Source organism: Myotis yumanensis, unplaced genomic scaffold (genome assembly GCF_028538775.1).
Source record: "Myotis yumanensis isolate MYYU_CA2020_CCGP unplaced genomic scaffold, mMyoYum1.0.hap1 SCAF_4, whole genome shotgun sequence".
Taxonomy (NCBI): Eukaryota; Metazoa; Chordata; class Mammalia; order Chiroptera; family Vespertilionidae; genus Myotis; species Myotis yumanensis.
In genome coordinates, this window is record NW_027223755.1 from 101,596,203 (window position 1) to 101,612,127 (window position 15,925).

General features: G+C 53.3%; 2 protein-coding genes across 2 annotated transcripts; one reads left to right on the plus strand and one right to left on the minus strand.

The window, feature by feature from the left end:
• The first annotated feature begins 740 nt into the window (after nucleotides 1-740).
• On the plus strand, nucleotides 741-11,412 carry ECI1 (enoyl-CoA delta isomerase 1). Its single transcript, XM_070413231.1, has 7 exons — nucleotides 741-834; nucleotides 926-1,036; nucleotides 4,230-4,357; nucleotides 7,721-7,867; nucleotides 8,429-8,550; nucleotides 8,649-8,827; nucleotides 11,148-11,412. Exons 1-7 carry the CDS (start codon nucleotides 783-785, stop codon nucleotides 11,312-11,314), a joined length of 906 nt encoding a protein of 301 aa, XP_070269332.1. The 5' UTR covers nucleotides 741-782; the 3' UTR covers nucleotides 11,315-11,412.
• A 1,357-nt stretch (nucleotides 11,413-12,769) lies between these two features.
• On the minus strand, nucleotides 12,770-15,876 carry DNASE1L2 (deoxyribonuclease 1 like 2). The gene is given in 8 exon segments (XM_070413230.1): nucleotides 12,770-13,299; nucleotides 13,710-13,961; nucleotides 14,055-14,183; nucleotides 14,186-14,345; nucleotides 14,419-14,502; nucleotides 14,597-14,685; nucleotides 14,777-14,937; nucleotides 15,176-15,876. Coding segments are annotated over 7 exon segments (912 nt in total). The 5' UTR covers nucleotides 14,921-14,937; nucleotides 15,176-15,876; the 3' UTR covers nucleotides 12,770-13,245.
• Nucleotides 15,877-15,925: the final 49 nt, after the last annotated feature.

A 15,925-nucleotide genomic window follows, 5' to 3' on the forward strand; every position in this document is an offset into this window, starting at 1 on the left:
TCAGGCGGTACAAAGGCTTGCTCCCCATGCCTCTCAGGTCTTTATTTGTTTATTGGGTATTTTTTCAGGGTTTCTCCATGTGGGATCAAGCAAATGAAAACACCCACTATTTCTTGTGGAGGAGAATGGTCCTGCCATTAGTGCCGGTTGCAGTCTGCAGCAAGTGTGCTGCCCTACTGGGCTGTGGGGGAAGGCAGACTCCCTTCTCAATCACCAGGCTGTGCTGATCGCCGTGCCCACATTACTATCTTCAGTGTTTTCCCTCCACAGGCAGCAGGCAGAGCTCACACTGAGGCAGCACCCGGCTCCCATCTGTTCCTGGTGTGAGTTTGCCAGGGTTCCCGGAGTCCCTATTACCTTAACTGACAAGCCTCCATGACCTCTGTGAGTTAAGGGCAGGCAGACCCAGTTTCAACACTCCTGCTTTGGTAACTGATCTTGGCCAGGTTGGGAAGCCTGCCAGCCTCCCATGGGCGCAGCTGTAAGTGTGCGGGGGGTGAGGGGGGCGGGTCTGTTCCGGGGGATTTATGGGAAGGGCCCGTCTGGGACCGGCGCCCCACGCCAGTTCCTGCAACTCCGCAGCCCCTTGCACCTGGCGAGCCAAGCGGGGCGGGACCGCGCCGGCCTCCAGGAGGCGTGGCTTGGGGCCTGGGCGGGGAAGATGCGCCGCCCGGGTGACCCGGGGCAGCGGTGGAGTGGACCTTGGCGGGCGGGGGCGTGGCCTTCCGCCCGGGGCAGCGAGGCCACACGCCTGCGCCGCGGCCCGCCCGCTTCCAGTCAAGATGGCGCTGGCGACGGGGATGCGCGTCTCGGCGCGCGCCCTGCTCCGCGCGTGTGCGTGACCTGCGGGTGGGCTGGGGCCGGGGGTGGCGGGCGCGGGACGGGGTGGGGGGCGAGCTCACAGGCATCGCGCTGCCGTTCACAGGGGCCTGGCTTCCGGGCGCGGCCCTCGGGCGGACAGGGCCAGCGGCTGGCTGCGGCGGCGTCCGACGTTTCGGGAACCAGCGGGTGCTGGTGGAGCCGGACCCGGCCGCAGGTAAGCGCGCCCCGCGTCCGCGCCCTCGGAAGCCCCGGCCTTCCGCACGCCCGCCTCGCCTGCTCCGCGCAGCGGCCCGCGGGCCCGGAGGCTCGGCGCCATGCCGGTGCCTGGCCGGTGTCCCGGCCGCCGAGCCGGTTCCCGGCCATGCCCGCCGCCCAGGGGCAGGAATGGCGACACGGGATAACGCCTTGCAGTGCTGACAGCGGGCTCCATGTGCAGTTTGTCGTATTCTCCTCCAGGTTTTGCGGTCTGTGCCCCTGTAAGCTGTTAAACTGGAAATTGAAAGTAATTGGAAGTATGTTTGGAATGGAATATTTTTTTTAAATATATTTCATTAATTTTTTTACAGAGAAGAAGGGAGAGGGACAGAGTTAGAAACATCCATGAGAGAGATCGATCAGCTGCCTCCTGCACGCCCCCCACTGGGGACGTGCCCGCAACCAGGGCACATGCCCCTGACCGGAATCGAACCCGCGACCCTTGAGTCCGCAGGCCGACGCTCTATCCACTGAGCCAAACCGGTTCGGCTGGAATGGAATATTTTAATTTTTCTTAATACTTTCACGTGGCACAGAACCCAGCAGATATTGCACTAATTAAAGCAGGATCCACAGGTGCAATCCCTCCTAATGCCGCCGCCACTCTCCAAAGGGGGTAGAAAAGGCACCTTTGAGAGAGACACCTGGGCACTGCAGAGCGGGGTACGGAAGAGCCGTGGGGGCAGAGGTGGGCGAGGTTTTAGGACGCGCTGTGCCATGGCCTCCCCGCTGTAAGGCCTTAGCCAGACAACAAGTGCAGCAACACATTTTAAACTTTTGGAATGGATGGCGGTCATGGCTGCACGACATTGTGAATATATACTTAACGCCACTGGATTGTACACTTAAAAAATGGTTTAAATGGTAAATTTTATGTTGTTTCTAAAAAGTATTGTTGAGATCATTTTTTTTACCAAAGTGTGTTCCCACCCCACCACAAAACTCACTAGCTGTGCTGGCTTGTTGGAAAGTCATGTTTGGGGTGTGAAAGCCAGAGCTGGTTTTGTCCTCACTGCTGGGCCCACTTAGCTTTCAGGAACCTTGAGGCTTGGATGAAGTAATGCAGTAAAAGTGCTTTAAAAATGTCTATTTCAGTGCTGCCACTGAAGCTGATCTTAGATTCGTTTGTAATATTTATTTTAATAATCACCCTGTGCCAGGAGTGTTGTTATTTATCTCTGGTTCATCCAAGTTCAGCCAAATTTCTCTCTGTTAACTCATGTTCACCTTTGGCCTCTTAACCTTTCCCCCAGTGTCCTGAATTCTGCCCCACCAGGCTCCACAAAACTCCAGGGTCACCTTCAGGAACTTCCTTCTGAACCAAGTTTGGGTAGCTCACTTCTGGAAGTTTTGATTGCTTCTTATATGTAATAATTACCTCTTCCCCCTACATTAACGGCCTCAAAAGATTCTTTAGGACTTAGTTCTTACTCTTACAGAATGGTTTGTGTGGACGGTCCAGGGAAACGCACCCTAAATGAACAGTGCCATATCTGAAGTCCTTGGGGGCTGCCCTTGCTCAGCAGTGAGAACAGATGGCCCCAGCCGGCCCGGGCTAGCAGCTGCACTGTCCACAAGGGCAGGCCCTGTCCCTCCTGCTTTTCCTGCTGCTGGCGTTATGAATGAATGACGAACATCCGACACCCCCTCCCCCCAATATTTTTCGCCTCTATCCTTAGATAAGCATAAACAAAAAAAGGGGCCCTCCATGTTATTCTTTGAGATAACATGGAGGGACCTGGAGATTATGCTAAGCAAAATAAGTCAATCAGAGAAAGACAAATATCACATGGTCTCATTTATATGTGGAATCTAATTAACAAAATAAACTGACAAACAAAATAGATCCAGAGACATGGGCGCGTGCTACAGACTGATGATTCTCAGAGGGAAGTGGGGAGGAGGCAGGAAGAGAATAGCCAAGAACTTATATGTGTATATGCATAACCTGTGGACACAAACAATAGGTGTGGTGAAGGCCTGGGGAGGGTCAATGGGGGGAAAAGGGGAGCAGCTATAATACTTTCAACAATAAAGATAAGTTTAAAAATAAAATAAAACAAGCGAGAACTAGAGTAACTCACTGGATTCCTCCTTGCACATCTACTTCTCAGAGTTGGCTCACTCACTCCTCAAGAAACTAAGCTGTTTCCTACTCCCATGGAGACAGTGGACTTGTGTGGAAGGAAAATCTGTACATGAATGTTCACAGAAGCATTCACAATAGACAAGAGGTGGAACCAACCCAAGTGTTCATCAGCACATGAAAGGATAGACAAAATGCAATGTACAACGGGATGTTATTCGACCTAAAAAAGGAATGAGGCTTCCCTGTCGTGTGGCTCAGTTGGAGCGTTGTCCCATGCACCGAAGGGTCGTGAGTTTGATTCCCAGTCAGGGCACATACCCAGGCTGTGGGTTTGATCCCTGATCGGGGCATATACAGGAGGCAACCAATTGATGTTTCTCCTTCTCTGTTAAAAAAAAAAGGAATGAGGCGCTGATACATGTTACAATATAGGTGAACCTTAAAAACATGTTAAGTGAAAAGAAGCCAAACACAAAAGGTTACATGTGATTCCATTTGTATGAAATGTCCACAGTAGGCAAAATCATAGCAGCAGAAAGTAGATCAATGGTGGCAAGGGGCTAGGACAGGAGGAATGGTGACTGCCCTGCCAGTCGGTACAGCATTTCCTTTTTAGGTGATGGGAATGTTCTGGAACTCAATAGTGATTGTACAACAGTGAATCTACTTAATGGACCTGCATTGTTCACTTTTAAAGGGTTGATTTATGTTATGCAAATATCACCTCAACTTTTTTTTTTAATATACTTTATTGATTTTTTTACAGAGAGGAAGGGAGAGAGGTATAGAGACTTAGAAACATCAATGAGAAACATCGATTCAGCTGCCTCCTGCACACCCCCTACTGGGGATGTGCCCGCAACCAAGGTACATGCCCTCAACTGGAATCGAACCTGGGACCCCTTAGTCCGCAGGCCGACGCTCTATCCACTGAGCCAAACCGGTTAGGGCGACCTCAACTTTTAAAAACCATGTAACGTCCCATGGCCAGGTTGTGGGTGCAGGGTAACCAGGGGCACTTTCCCAATGCTGGGCATGAGCTTTCTCTTTACTTTCACACTAGGGATTGCTGTGATGAAGTTCAAGAACCCCCCAGTGAACAGCCTCAGCCTAGAGTTGCTGACAGAGCTCGTCATCAGTCTGGAGAAACTGGAGAACGACAAGACCTTCCGAGGCGTCATCTTAACTTCGGTGGGTGCTTGTTAGTGTCCATGGCCCGGAGTTCCCTGAGCAAAGTGTGAACCTGTTACCAGATCAGAGTCCAAACTCGGAGACCATCTGTACGTCCTAGTGTGGAAGAACTAGGCAGCCTTGGACGCAGATGCCCACGAGAGATCTCTGGGGATCGTGGTCCTAGGCAGGTGACGTTTTTTCAGGCACAATCCTGAGCCCACGTTGATTCATGAAGTCTAGACCTGTGCAAACTGGGCAGTGGATTCCTGGGGTGCCCTCCCTGGGTGGTCCTCAGAACCTGGGCTGGTTTTAACACCCAGACTGGCAGGACTTGGTATCTCGTGTGTTTCTACCCTCCTTCAGTGGGCACCAGGCTTACCTGCTCTGCCAGGCACCAGAGGTGCCAAGAGAGGACACCGATAAGACCAGGCCAGGGAAGTGAAGTGTGGACCCAACATAACAGGCCATTTGTTGGGTCAGGAAGAGTATTAGGGTCACCTTTCAAGTTAGGAGCCACAGACAGCATGAGGGTCCCCCAAAGCTAAGTGCCACCATATTAGAGACCTGCCATCAGTCAGTAAAGGTGCAGGAAGTAGACTGCCCAGCCTCTTTCAGCCAAGATTGGGAGCATCCACTGTGGGTGTACATCTGCTTTCTTGTCCCTCAGGTTGTCCCAGGGTAGCCTGGTATTGTCAAAGCTCTGAGGAGCCTGGCTGCCTCTGACCCTGGGGGAAGCAGCACTGTGCCAGCGACAAGGACCAGCAGGGGACTCCCGGGAACTGGGTGTGATGTATATGCCTGGTGGGTAATGTGAGGCTGGGGTTTGCAGAACACAGCGTGGCCCCGGCCTTGGAAGAGAGATGATCCCATGTTTCTCCAAAGGTGGGACTGACACTCGTGGGTGTAGATTGTTGAGGGCCTGGTGACAGAATCCCAGGGAACTTTTTGACAATCGCAGCAGAACTTTCTGGAGATGCTAAAATTGCCTGGGAACTTTTCACCCTGGGTAATTTCTGAAAATACTCCATTTAAGATATCATATCCTAGCATGACATTTTCTTTATTGTGCTCTAAAGTGAGGGAACTGTGTGTCACCAAATATAGGACCTTCAGAAAGAAAGGGGGGAAACCATCGCTTCCCCAGGCCCCAGCCTCTGTGCTTGTGGACACAAATACTCCATTTAAGATATCATATCCTAGCATGACATTTTCTTTATTGTGCTCTAAAGTGAGGGAACTGTGTGTCACCAAATATAGGACCTTCAGAAAGAAAGGGGGGAAACCATCGCTTCCCCAGGCCCCAGCCTCTGTGCTTGTGGACACTGGGTGCTACACAGTGAAGGTCCCTGCTGTCTCCAGGCCTCAAAGTCGCACGGCCCTGAAGGAGAGAGCCAGGGTTTGTCCCTCCGTGGCCCATTTTCTCCCCACCACAGCGTGATCGCCCCCCAAATGTATCTCTGTATTGAGTGCCTACTGTGCATGTAGTAGCACAGGCCTGCACAGTAGTTCCTCAGCAGATGAGTGTGGAATGATGTCACTAGTGTCATGTGACCACCATCACAAAGCACACAAATGGGCTGGTTTAAAATAACAGAAATGTACCCTCACAGTTCTGGAGGCCGCAAGGTCGAAATGAAGGCATCGGCAGGGCTGACTCCTACAAGCCCTAGGAGAGAATCCTCCTTAGCCTCATCCAGCTCTGGGGGCTCCTGGTGTTCTCTGCTTGTCTCCACCACCAGCCTCCTCCATTTTCACAAATGTCTGCCTTGTGTCTCTGCTCTCCTTAGAAGGGTACCAGTCACAGGATTTAGACACACACCCCTCCCCCTCACTGCAGTATGACCTCATCTTGATCACATCTGCAAGGACCCTATTTCTGAGTGAGGTCATGTTCACAGATCTGGGGGTGAGGAGCTCACCTTGTCCTTTTCAGGGGTGCAGTTTGGCCCACTGCCGCTGTGCTGCTAAATCACAGAAACAGGCCGTCCCACACGCCTTCTAGTTTATCTAACAGAGACCATCCCAGTTAGGATCATGTGGTTTATTCTCACATCCAAAATATAATGCTTTGCCTTTGATTTCCTGAATATGGGCAAATGCTGTTATCCTGCCCTAATCTGTGCTGATAAAATGTATTGGATTTTGTGGGGGAGGGGACCAGGGGATTTTGGTGGGAAAAGGATGAGGAAAAAGGCAGAAGCTAAATGTACTCTTGCCATGTCCTTTAAGCAAGAGCAGCTCTGTCCCTGCTGCCATCCCTTTCCCAAGCCAGGGCTGCATGGCTTCCAGGTCCCTATGTCTGGCCCATGAGGAACAGTGGACTTGGTATAATGACTTCACGTCTTTCTCTGTTGAGACTTTTTAAGTTATAGGAGTAGGACACAGTCCATGGAAACAAGAGGTCAGCCTCCCAAGTATTTTGCACATACAAGCCATTGAGTATGACTGTCCCATATTTTATCTGCCTGCTCTTCACAGACAATGGGTGGTTGTCATTCTCATAAGCGGTGTGGTACCCACAGTCAGTGCTAGTTGGCACCAGCCTCAAGCACCCCATCCCCCAGCCATGGGAGTGTGGGAGCATCTCCTTTGCTCAGAGGTGCTGTGCCCACATGGGAGCCCCAGGGGTGGGTGTTTCCAGGTGAAGGCTGCTGAGCCATCCCTCCCTGTCTGTGTTCTTGGCCAACAATCCTTTGAACACACAGAACTTGGTGCCCATTGTGCTGGCAGCCCTTTATTTCAATCTATCGCTCCTCCTGTGTGTTTGCTCTCCCTTCCTTGGCAGCTGCTTCAGGACCTGGGGCATCCCAGGATTGGCTCACTGTTCCAGTTACATGTCAATGGCCACCTGTCCAGGACATATGTCTTCAGAGTCATTCCCCAGGCTTCTGTCTTACATGTGACAGCCCAGGGCAGAGGTCTAGCTTCTTGACTGGTCACTGCCCCTTTCCTGACCAGACAGCAGCATCTTCCTGTCTGCAGCAGTCGGCAGCTTGCTAGGCCTTTGGGAGTACATTAACATGTGCCCCCAACAGACTGTCAGAAGTCCTCCCCATGCCTCTGAAGTTTTCTGCCTGGGATACCACATAGGTTTGCACAGAGCCTGGGGGAATGCCTGACCCTGCCTGCCTATTCTGCCTTTTCCAGTTTGAATTTGGAAAGGGAAGAACTTCCCAGGACAGAGAAGGAACTGAGTCTGAGGGAGGTGGAGGCTGAGTCCTCAAGCCCCAGCTTTGGGCTCCTTGGGGCCGTGTCCTGCCTCACCCTGAGCAAGACCTCAGCTTTGCTGCCCCTTGAACACCCGTGGGCTCCCCCTGCTCTGGGAGCACATTGCACTGGAAGGTGGACTCTGAATGGGCCCTTGCTCCCTCACTCACCCAGGACAGCCCCGGGGTCTTCTCAGCTGGCCTGGACCTGAGGGAAATGTGCGGGAGGAACCCAGCGCACTATGCTGAGTACTGGAAGGCTGTGCAGGAGCTGTGGTTGCGGCTCTACCTGTCCAATATGGTGCTGATTGCCGCCATCAATGTGAGTGTTTCCACTCTCCACTGGCCTTTCTGCCTCCCTGGAGGCTGGGGGGCGTGGGCAGGGGGGGCGCGGTGGGGCAGATGTGGCCCTGCCCTTGGGAAGCCCTCAGAGGGGAAGGGTGCCTTGGGGAGAGATGTGCACAGGTAAGCGTGCCATTACAGATCACTGTGACATGGTGACAAACAAGGTAGGGGCCACAGGGGTCAACTCAGTGGGGTGGGGGCAGGGCCCAGGATCCAAGGGCTATATGGGGAGCAAGTGGGTAATTGGATCCACATTTTGAAAACATCACTTTGGCCTGACCTGGGGAAGGCAGGGACAGACCGCTAAGGTAAGGTGCTGAAGCTAAGGCTCCAGAGCTGGTGTGCCCTGAAGAGATGTGGTGACAACCCAAGTAAGGTGCAAGGAGAGCCTGCACCTGGTGGAGGGAGGGGTGGGGGTTAGGTCACGGTGAGAGCTCACACCCACTAGCAGGCATTCTTCGGGACCCTGGCTCTCTGGAATACTATTGGGACCAGCAATAGCAGTACCCAGAGCCCAGTGGTCTTGTTTCCCCTGCAGGGAGCCAGCCCTGCTGGAGGCTGCCTGATCTCCCTTACCTGTGACTACCGGGTCCTGGCTGACAATCCCAGATATGCCATTGGGCTGAATGAGACCCTGCTGGGCATCGTCGCCCCTTTCTGGTAAGGCCAGGAACTGCACCCATTTTCCACTTGGCCCAGGGATGAACCAACCCACCTGGGAGCCCCCAGCCCCAGGTGAGTGGGTGTCTGCATTCCAGGTTCAAAGATACGCTTGTGAACACCATTGGGCACCGTGCCGCAGAGCGTGCTCTGCAGCTGGGGTTGCTCTTCCCGCCAGCAGAGGCCCTCCAGGTCGGCATAGTGGACAAGGTGGTGCCTGAGGACCAGGTGCAGAGCACAGCGCTCTCAGTGATGGGCAAGTGGCTGGCCATTCCAGGTGAGGAGCACAGGGATGGGCAGCCACTGTGGGTACTGGTGAGCAAGCAAAGCCTCCTTCCCTCCCTTCCTTTCCCCTTCCCCTTCCCTCCCCAGCCTGATACTCCTGGTGAGACCAGAAAGTTCTCAGGTAAAAGTGCACCGTGCAAGTCAAGAACATGCAGACTGGCTTAGTGCCCTGGGGTTACTATAACAAATAATCAGAGGTGGATCATTTGTGCTTAAAACAAATGTATTCTCTCACAGTGTGGAGACCAGAAGTCCAAAGTCAAGTTGTAAATAGGGGGATGATCACTCCAGATATTCTAGGGGAGGCTCCTTTCTTCCTCTCAGTTCCTGGTGGCTCCAGACATTCCTTGGTTTGTGGCCCATCACTCCAATCTTTGATTTCATCTTCACATAATCTTTATCCCACATCTCCCTTTCCTTTCTATTAGAAGGACCTCATCTTAATTGCATCTGCAAAGACCTTTTCCAAATAAGGCCACATGCACTGGTTCTAGAAGGGTGGTTAGGACTTATATCCTGCATATTTATTTATAGAAATAGGGCTGGTTATGTCAATTACAATAGGGACTTGGATCAGCAGACTAAAGAGCCAGGTGGATTTCTGGCTTTGTGGGTCACACAGTCTCTGTCACAACTGTGGCATGAAGGTAGCCACAGAGAGTGTGTGAACTAATGAGCATGTTGATGTTCTGATAAAACTTAGGGCCACTGAAATTTTATTTCATGTAATTTCACATCGCAACATATTACCCTTTTTGTTGTTCAACTATGTAATAAAAGGCTAATATGCAAATTGACCAAACGGTGGAGCAACTGGTCGCTGTGATGTGCACTGACCACCAGGGGGCAGACACTCAGTGCAGGAGCTGCCCTCTGGTGGTCAGTGCACTCCCACAGGGGGAGCACCACTCAGCCAGAAGCCGGCTCTCGGCTAGCGAGTGCAGAGACTGTGGTGGGAGCCTCTCCCGTCTTTGCAGCAGCGCTAAAGATGTCCAACCAAGGGCTTAGGCTGTCCCATAGGGAGTGGGCCTAAGCCCTCGGTTGGACATCCCCCAAGGGGTCCCAGACTGCGAGAGGGCACAGGCTGGCCTGAGGGACCCCACCCACCCACCCCCAGGATTCACGAATTTCATGCACCGGGCCTCTAGTACTATATAAAAATGTAAAAATCATTCTTAGTTCACAGACATGGGTATGACCAAATATATTGAGTGACTTGAAAAATATTCTTTTTTTTTAATATGTTTTTATTGATTTCAGAGAAGAAGGGAGAGAGAGATAGAAACATCAATGATGAGAATCATTGATCAGCTGCCTCCTACACGCCCCACGCTGGGATCAAGCCTGCAACCTCGGCCTGTGCCCTTGACCCAAATCAAACATGGGACCCTTCAGTCTGCAGGCTGGCGCTCTATCCACTGAGCCAAACCAGCTAGGGCTGGAAAATATTCTTGATAAGTCCTGGCATGTGTGTCTCAGTTGGGCTTCATCCCATGCATTAAAAGGTTGCTGGTTTGATTCCTGGTTAGGGTACATGCCCAGGTTGCCTGCTTGATCCCCAGTTGGGGGCATGTAGGAGGCAGTCTCACATTGATGTTTCTCTCCCTTTTCCCTCTCTAAAAAAAAACAAACAAACAAACGGAAAAAAAAACCTTTAATAAGAAGATGTTCTCAATAATATAGTTGAGTGAAAATAAATAGGCTAAAAATGCAAATTATTTTTTAAAAATATATTTTATTGATTTTTTACAGAAAGGAAGGGAGAGAGAGAGTTAGAAACATTGATGAGAGAGAAACATCGATCGGCTGCCTCCTGCACACTCCTTACTGGGGATGTGCCCACAACCAAGGTACATGCCCGTGACCAGAATTGAACCTGGGACCCTTCAGTCCGCAGGCTGACACTCTGTCCACCGAGCCAAACCGGCGGGCACAAATAATTTTTTTTTTTATTGGTTTCAGAGACAGGAAGGGAGAGGGAGAGAGACATGGAAACATCAATGATGAGAAAGAATCATTGATAGGCTGTCTCCTGCACAAACTGTACAGGGGATTGAGGCCATAACTGGGACATGTGCTGTGACCTGGTTCGTGGATTGAAGCTTAACCACTGAGCCACATTGGTCGGGCTAAAAAGGCAGTTTTTACAGTCTCATTCTATATGTTTTTAAAAGATAACAGTAGTGGGAACATAGGTGATTTCATTTTCTTTTTACTTATGTTTAACTTCTAAGTGTTCTACTAAAGTTTGTGTTGGAACTCTCTTAGGAAGGTTGGGAATTATTTTCACACATGGACCCTGTTATCTTTAGATCACGCTCGACAGCTGACCAAGAACATGATGCGAAAGCCCACAGTAGACCGCTTGGTGAAACAGCGCGATGCTGACATCAAGAACTTTGTCAGTTTTGTCTCCAGAGACGCCATTCAGAAGTCCTTGCAAATTTACTTAGAAAAGCTCAAACAAAGGAAAGGCTAGCGGCTGGGCTGCCCACACAGGTTTTAGGCTTATGCACCCTTCCAGGGGCACTCTGGTCCCAAGGGGGTTTAAACAAGGTATTTTCCAATTTAAAAATCCTTTCAGCTCTTTGTTTTGCTGATCTTTCCAGAAGGCCCTGTTCCTTGTAGCCAGGGCCGAAGACCCACCGTCATACACGAGTGCATTTTCTGCCTGGCAGGTGGGGTTTGCAGGCAGTGTCTGGATTTGGGAATTATGAACTGGCAGGTGGACCTATTCTGGACCTGGGCAGTGTCACCACTGAGTGCTTCCTTTCCCAAAGAAATATGACTGAAGCCCTGGCAGGTGTGTTTCAGTGGTTAGAGCATTGGCCTGTACACCAAAGGATCACGGGCTCAATTCCCAGTCCCTGGCGTGTATGGAAGGCAACGGATCAATGTGGGACACATCAAGGTTTTTCTCTCTCCCCCCACCCCCTCCTTTCCACTCTCTAAAAATTAATGGGAAAAATATCCTCAGTTGAGGGTTAACAAAAAAAAAAAAAGGAATTGTCACTAAAGTTCTCAGGTTGTCCTGTCCCTGGCCTCTGGGCTGCCTGATTGCTAGAAGCATAAGGGAGTCATGGGCCCTGATGATCCACACAAGATACCTCCCCTCTCCCCGCCACCCTTGCCCCCAGAGAAAAACCCTTTGGCTACCACATTTGTTCATTTAGATGGAGGGAATGTATGACAATTCAGAGAAATCAGGGGGACTTGAAGAGGATCAAGGGAGGCACATTTTAATGATTTTTTACAGAGAGGAAGGGAGAGAGAGAGTTAGAAACATCGATGAGAGAGAAACATCGATCAGCTGCCTCCTGCACATCTCCCACTGGGGATGTGCCCGCAACCAAGGTACATGCCCTTGACCGGAATCGAACCTGGGACCTTTCAGTCCGCAGGCCCTCGCTCTATCCACTGAGCCAAACCGGTTTTGGCAAGGGAGGCATTATTTGAGAGGCATTCTATGTTGCAAGTGTCCTACATCTCAATTTAAAAAGACTTGTCAAGAAAAACTTGCTTGAACTTTTGACGAAAAGGCTTTTCCTCCCACCATACAATTCAGGACAGTTACCAAATCCTGCCAAAAACTAGAAACCTCATCAGGCCCCTGTCACTTATGCCGTGTACTCCCAATCCTCAGGGGATGGGTTTACCTGGGATACAGGCCATTGTCCTGACAAGTCCTTGCCCAGCCCAGGGCTCGTGAGGAGACCCTACCCAGGAAGGGCTGTACCACCTGGAGTTCTGTGGGCAGGATCTTAACCTGACCCCCTGCAGTGATGGACAGGACTCCTCATGCAGACCAGTGCCTGGAAGTTGAGGAACATTGGGGCTGCAAGGTTGGCCTTGCAAGGCAACACTATACCTGTATGTGTGCTGATCCGCACTGCATTTACCTTAAGTTCTTGAACGCATTTACAGTGGTCTGGAAGTGGTGGTTTCCAGCAGGATGTGAAATGGGCAGGCCAGACTGTGCCTGTCCCCTAAAGCAGCAGTCGCCAGCCAGTGGTCTGCGGATGAGGTCCAAAAGGTTGGCGACCGCTGCCCTAAAGAACCTGCTGGGCTGCAGGACAAGGTTTGTGCCACAGGGAGACGAGCTAAGAAAAGACACGGAGGCCTCTAAGCTGACCTGTTTGTGGTCCTAGCTGAGCACTCTTGTTTATTGAGCAGAGCCACACCCAGTGCTCTGGGTTGCTCCTCACACCCCTGTGAGGTAGGTAGTGGTAGGCCATTTACAGATGGGAGGATCGGCTCACTGTTCCAGTTACATGTCAATGGCCACCTGTCCAGGCCCAGTTCACCCTGCCCTGCAGCCTTGCTGAGGGCAAGCCAGCCACCTTGAGTCCTGTGGAGCTGTTCCTCATAGCCAGTCTGCAGGCAGCATACCCTGGCCAGTCCTCGGAGCTGTCAGTGGGACTTGAGGGTCACCTCCACAGGAAAATGGTCACTGATGGCAAGGGCCTGGAGGGAGAGGGGCCAAGTCTCAGTGGCCCTGCTGGGCAGCCTGTCCTTCCTGAGGCTTCACCTCAGAGAACTGGCCCCCCACCTAGGATGAAGCCCACTGGGTTTGTAAGAAACCACTGCGTCTAGGGGAGCAGGCCAGTGAGGCCTGGGCTGTTCGTCCCTGCTGTTGCCTGCAAGTGGGGTGTGGGCACAGACTCAGGACCCTGCCTCTGGGAGAGGCGAAGGCATCCTATTGTGCCTTCCCAGACTTGTTCCATTCAACCACAACTGACCCTGTAGGGGCCTTTTCCGGAAACTAGGGCAGAGAGGGGATTGCCAGGTGCACTGAGGCTGAGCTGGCTCCTGTCTGCCAGTGCAGAGCAGCCAGGGGACACCCCCCAACCCCCTCCATGGAGCTCAGCACTCACCTGAGTCTGGTCCAGGCCAAACACCTCTTGGAAGTTGTGCACCGTGGCTGACTGGGGCTTCAGGCTCCTGCGCAAGTGAGCACCACAGACAACAATGCGGTCGTAAGCGCAGTCCGAGTTGCCCACTGTAGTGTCAGCGCTGTCCGGGATGAGCCACTTGAACACTTCGCTGCTGCGCAGGCGAATAGACGGCCAGTCCTGCTCCTTCACGTAGCTGCAGTCCGCGTTGAAGTCGCCCAGGAACAGCATGTCCTGCAGGGGACCAGGGTCAGCCAGCCCACGCCTCTATGGCCGCCCCCAGGGCCTGCCTCCGGGGACCCAGGGCTGTGCGGGCGCGGGGCTTACGTCGGTGCCCCACTTGTCGATAATGTCCAGGTACACATCGTAGAGAGCATCGATCTCCGCCACTGCGTGGTGAGGCGCAGCATGCAGCGGGACCAGCACAAGTTCCTTGGCAGCTGTTGGAGAGGGTGGGTGTCAGGGGTGGGTGGGGCCTGCGGTGGGGGCGGGGCTTGCGGAAGGGGCGGGGCCTCACCGGAGCTGGGGGCTGAAAATTTGACCACGAAAGGTTCACGACTAAAGGTGTCCTCCGGGTCCGGGTACTGGTACGTGTCTACCACCGACACCGCGTCCTTCCTGGGGGCAAAGGGCGGGTGGGTGGGCCGAGCCAGCCACCTCCTAACCCGCACGCTGCGACCCCACTTCTCACCTGTAAACGAACAGGTACATTTCCTTGTACTGATCCCGCCCCAGGGGCTCACTGCTCACGTAGCTGTACTGGTGCCTCGACACGCTGCGGAGATATGAGCCAAGCCCCGAGTCAAAGCACCGCTCCAAGGCCTAGGATGCCGGCCGGAGCTCCCGACGCTGGGCCCTGCCCGCCACACCTGTTGATCTGCTCCATGAGCACGGACACTGCGCTCAGGTCCGGGTCTCGCACCTCCTGCACGAGCGTGATGTCATAGCCAGCCAAGATCTGGAGAGGGGACCGTAGGGGCGGGGTCACGCAGGGCAGATCCGCCCGCAGAGCCCAGAGGCAGCAGCCCCAGCCCAGGCCCCCGCCTCACTTGTGCGATGACGCTGGCGCAGTCTGAGTCCAACACTTTGCTGTCACCAAAACTCTGGATATTGAAGGCTCCAATGCGCAGCGCTGCTGCCCCGGCAGCCCCCAGGGCCCAGAGCGCAGCCAGTAGGGCCCGGGGCCATCCCATTGCTCCGAGGTAGTGGGCTGGGAGGGACAGACACAGCCCTGAGCACCCACTGGGAGTCGGACACACCCAACCACCCCTCACCTCCCCAGGTGTGGGGGCCTGACAGGGTATGCCACCCGATGCTGGCCAGCACCAAGGGTAGGCTCCCCCTGCGCTCTCCCCAGGGTGGTGTGCTGGGCTCATGGCCACTCTCCTACTCCTTGGGAAAACTGAAGCCCAAACAGACTCACCCCATTACCATCCAGCCCGACTCACCTGAGATGTGGATAGGGCAGTGCCAGAGGCTCAGGATTTGGGCCCAAGTAAGGGTTTGAGGTCCAGGCTGGGAGTGTGTCCGTGGTACCAGACTCCAAGGGCTTGGTCTGGCAAAAGGTCTATCTGATGCCTGGGCACACTCAGGTATTTGAGGCCCTGGTCCAGGGAGGGGCCAACTGTGCTGGGTCCCGCCCCCTCAAAGTTGGTGCCAGAACTCCTGGCTCCCATTCCCACAGAGAACCCAGAAGACAAGGCAACAGGGGATCCACCCTGAGGCTCCAACCCACAAGCCTGTCAGAATCAGGACTCAGAAGCCCCTGCCAACACCCCAAGAGCTTCATGAGGAATGAGGGAGATGGCCAGCCAGGCCCTGAGTCCAGGCCTGCTCTTGTCCCCACCCCTCAGAAACTAGGTCATCCAGAATCTCCCTCCTAGAATGGCATCCCCTCAGGGAAACTAAGGCAGTACAATTAGGAAAGCCCCTCTTCTTAGCTCCACATCTTCCACTGTTTCTGCTTCACATTGTTAGAGGCTCCTGGTCTCCTGGCCTAAGTCCCTGGCCCCAGGGAACCTCATCGGGCCTCAGGAAGCTGGGGTCACAGATCCCAGTGGGCAGGGCACCAGCAGATGGCTGTCTGTCCACATGCCAGTGACACCCACACACAGCCAAGGTGTCGCCAGCCCCATCAGGAATACTGGGCGGGGTGGCCAGGCATGAGAGTTTACAGCGTGGCCCGGGCAGACAGGTGC

Excerpts from the sequence above, each read along its gene's own strand:
- ECI1 (XM_070413231.1), top strand. The coding sequence starts at position 783 with ATGGCGCTGGCGACGGGGATGCGCGTCTCGGCGCGCGCCCTGCTCCGC. Across the intron at positions 8,551-8,648 it reads GGCATCGTCGCCCCTTTCTG|GTTCAAAGATACGCTTGTGA; the intron begins GTAAGGCCAGGA and ends TCTGCATTCCAG. Across the intron at positions 8,828-11,147 it reads CAAGTGGCTGGCCATTCCAG|ATCACGCTCGACAGCTGACC; the intron begins GTGAGGAGCACA and ends TGTTATCTTTAG.